This window comes from Sorex fumeus, unplaced genomic scaffold (genome assembly GCF_029834395.1).
Source record: "Sorex fumeus unplaced genomic scaffold, SorFum_2.1 ptg000001l, whole genome shotgun sequence".
In the NCBI taxonomy this organism is placed as follows: domain Eukaryota; kingdom Metazoa; phylum Chordata; class Mammalia; order Eulipotyphla; family Soricidae; genus Sorex; species Sorex fumeus.
The window spans coordinates 7,761,032-7,764,908 of NW_026606058.1; the positions used below are offsets into that span (position 1 = coordinate 7,761,032).

At 62.8% G+C, this 3,877-nt stretch overlaps 1 protein-coding gene across 1 annotated transcript; it reads right to left on the bottom strand.

Annotated features, from left to right (window-relative positions):
* Positions 1-1,169: 1,169 nt before the first annotated feature.
* Positions 1,170-2,831, bottom strand: ZNF697 (zinc finger protein 697). Its single transcript, XM_056115833.1, has 2 exons — positions 2,828-2,831; positions 1,170-2,527 (listed from the first exon to the last, which is right to left on the bottom strand). The coding sequence occupies exons 1-2, from the start codon at positions 2,829-2,831 to the stop codon at positions 1,170-1,172; spliced, it is 1,362 nt and encodes a 453-aa protein (XP_055971808.1).
* Positions 2,832-3,877: the final 1,046 nt, after the last annotated feature.

The following is a 3,877-nucleotide window of genomic DNA, read 5'->3' on the forward strand; positions in this document are numbered from 1 at the left end:
CTGACTGGAGCCCTCTCTGTGTAAAAAGCCGTGGGAATTATAAGGTGCCTCCCCGCGTAGGAAAAGCGATTTCTACTCAGACCAGAGCTAGTATCGACATGGATTGAGCTGGAGAGTCAATGGTCTCCCCCACAACTACAAATGGGGAAAGAGAGAGAGTGAAAGGAAGTGAGAGACAAGGGAGAACTGTTCCCCAATGTGTGAACACTGATGGGCCTTCTTGGACTGCTCACACTTGGCCAGCAAAACACCAAGCCAGTTGCCTTATGGTGCAGCTCACTAGGGCAACGGTTAGGGTTCAGATGGGAAAATGCACCAGGCTGGAGAAAGGGAAGCCAGACAGCCGGATCACCACATCTAGTTGCACTTAAGTGAGACCACCAGGAAATCCTGGGCTCAGTGGCCACCAGGTGCCAGGGGCTGATCTTCCGCAAAGACACCTTCACACAGCATGAAGCTGAGTACTTTAAAGGAAAGAAGAGCCGACACCCAGGACCGGAATTCCCTAAGAGAACCAGTTATGAGTAAATTTCCAAATCTCAAGATGTGTCACCTTTCAAGCGAGGGTGAGAGTTTGCCTGCCCAGTTTGCCCCGGAGCCTCCAAATTAGCAGCTGCCACTGAGCGAGCGGGAAGAGCGTATTCAACATCCTGACAACGTCCCCCTACCTCTGTGGGTACGCGGGGTCCGTCACTGGCTTAACACTTGAAGCCAGGCTCCGGGGGTGTAGACTGGGCCTTGACTTGCGCTGGACCTGAGCGCTATCGCTCCTGGCACACCGTCTCTTGGGACGGCATCCCAGACGGAGCAGGCAGCCCCTTCCCGGTCCTCCCCACCCCGCAAACTCCCTCTCCTCAAGACTCTTGCTCCTCCGTGCTCTGCCCGGGGGCGGTGTGGAATAGTCCACAAGTCACCAGCTCATGCAATGAGCATTTCTCAGCTTGGGGCTGGGGGCGAGAGACCGGTCACATCCAGCACCCCCGAAAGAACGACTCCTGCTGGCGCTCGCTTCCCCTTTAGGACACCCCGTCTCCACCTCCACCACCACCACCACCACCACCACCACCACCACGGGAAGGCTTGCAATCGTCCCTCGCAATCGTCCCTCCGGCCCGGGCCCGCTGCTCCCCGCGGCATCCGACCGACCCAAGACCTCGCGCCGGCCGGCCCTAGCACAGGTGCAGCTTCTGGTGCTGCGCCAGGTGCGTCTTGTAGCGGAACGCCTTGCCGCAGCCGGCGCACTTGTGCGGCTTGTTGCCCGTGTGGATGCGGCGGTGGCGGATGAGATGCGAGCTCTGGATGAAGCTCTTGCCGCACTCGAGGCACGTGTAGGGCTTCTCGCCCGTGTGCGTGCGCTGGTGCTGCGTGAGCGTGGAGAAGTCGCCGAAGCGCTTGCCGCACTGCGCGCAGCCGAAGGGCTTCTCGCCCGTGTGCACGCGCAGGTGGTTGACCAGGTGCGAGTTGCGGCCGAAGCCCTTGCCGCACTCGCGGCACACGTAGGGCCGCTCGCCCGAGTGCGTGCGCTTGTGCGTGAACAGGTGCGAGCTGACGCTGAAGGTCTCGCCGCACTCGGAGCACATGTAGGGCTTCTCGCCCGTGTGCACGCGCTGGTGCTTGACCAGGTCCGAGCGCCAGCTGAAGCGCTTGCCGCACTCGCCGCAGCCGTGCGGCTTCTCGCCCGTGTGGATGCGCTGGTGGTTGGCCAGGTGCGAGCGGCGCGCGAACCCTTTGCCGCACTGCGCGCACGCGAAGGGCCGCGGCGCCGCGGGCCCCGGGGCGCCGCCGCCGGCCGCCGCCGCGTGCGCCCGCCGGTGGCTCAGCAGGTGCGAGCTGAGGCTGAAGGCCTGGCCGCAGTCCGGGCACGGGTACGGCTTCTCGCCCGTGTGCAGGCGCCGGTGCTTGAGCAGGTCGGCGCGCCAGCTGAAGCTCTTGCCGCAGTCGGCGCACAGGTTGGGCCGCTCGCCCGAGTGCAGGCGCAGGTGGTTGCTCAGGTAGGTGTTGCGGCTGAAGCCCTTGCCGCACTCGCCGCAGCGGAACGGCTTGTCCCGCGCCGGCCTGGCCGCCGCCGCCGCCGGGAAGCCCCCCGGCCCCGCGCCCCCCGGGCCGCCGCCCGCCGCCTGGGCCAGCCGGTGCGCGCGCCACCGGTGCTGCAGGAACGCGGCGCCCGGGCTGAAGCTCTCGCCGCAGTCCGGGCAGATGGTGGGCGCGTCCATGAGGCTGGCCACCAGGCTGTCCAGGTCGCCCAGGTCCACGGCGGCGGCCACGGGCGGGTGCGGCCGGCGGAAGCGGCGGTGCGCGGGCCGCTCGCCCCGGGGCCGGCCGCTGCCCAGGGCCAGGTGGCGCCTCCAGGGCAGCACGGCGGGGGGCGGATGCGCCCCCTCCTCCTCCTCCTCCTCCTCCTCCTCCTCGCTCGGGGGGCTCCGGGGGCTCCGGGCGGCGCGGTCGGGCTCTGGGCAGCCGGGGAACACTTCGAGGGGGTCCTGATCGCGCTCACGGGCCGCGGCCCCTGCTTCACTCGGAGACCCCTCTGCAAGGAAAAAGGCACAGGAGCATCAGGCCGTGCTCGGGGGGGCCCCTCCGAGGCTGCCCCAAGACCCCAGTCTCTTTCCCACCAGGCCTCCTTGCTAGGGAGACACGCAGGCGGGGCGGGGGTGCTCTGGGTGCTGGGGGACGCTCGCCCCTCTGCCTTCCTCCTTCGGGTGGATGGCTCTCTGCTGCGCCCACGGCACCTGAGGCCTCCTTGGCAGACCCGTCTTGGCGGCGTCACAGGGTCAGTTCTGGGCCGGGTGCAGCGGCACTTCGAAGATTTGCCCGCTCTCGGAGTTACCCATACCTTCCACGCTTTCGTGGCCTAAAAGGCAGGGCCACTGCAGCCAACCACCAAAAAAGGCCGTGGGTCCTGTCTAGCATCCCTGCTCTTTTTTTTTTTTTACCCCTTTTTGGCCGCACTCAGTGATGCTCAGGGGTTACTCCTGGCTGCGCACTCAGGAATTACCCCTGGCGGGCTTGGGGGATCAGATGGGACGCCAGAATCAACACAGGTTGGCAGCGTGCAAGGCAAGAGCCCTTCGTGCTACGGCTCCACCGTGTCCACCCCTGCACTGGTTTTTACAAAGCCAATTGGTTAGTCTGGAACCGTTTAAGTTCTACTGAACAAGCTGAATATACTCCAGTTGGAATGCTTCACCATGAATGGGCTGGGAGCCTTTCAGGGAACGGGGAAGTGAGCACAGAGTCTACAGCTGACTCATAACACACCTGTTCTCCTCCAAGCTGAGAGCATTCCAGAAAGTTTCTGAGATAGCAGAGACCACACACTGGTCACTGCAGGGGGGGAGGGGGCACCAGGACGTCTGGGATGTGTCACAGGGAAGGAATGTTACCTTGAAGTCCTGGCGAAAGTTTCAGCTCATTTCTGCGTCCTAGACATGCCCAGGGCAAAACAAAGCAAGGAATGCCAAAAGAGAGAACCAAGAAAGGAGTGGAGACCCAGAGTTTATACTTTCCAGGTCTAGATATAGTAAAGGTTGTGGGCACTTTCCCCAATGTGGAAATGGGTCAATGAGCCACAGGAAACCTGAGCGATTCATTTACCACTGAGTTTACCATGTCTACACATAGAGATGAAGTTCGTGACTAAAAATATCTGGAGGTGTCTACTTAGAACTCTGCAGCAGCTCAAACCACCCCGCCCACCCAGCGGGCAGGCTGTCATACAGGCTCCAGAGGTCACTGACAGAATTCTGTATCCAGGACAGGCCCAGAGAGCTGCCCTCCTCACCAGCAGAACCACCCACACAAAGACAACAATCTTACACGGTGGCAGTGAAACTGTGGGTCCTGATCGGATGGAGCTGCGAAACTGAATGGGAGGGGT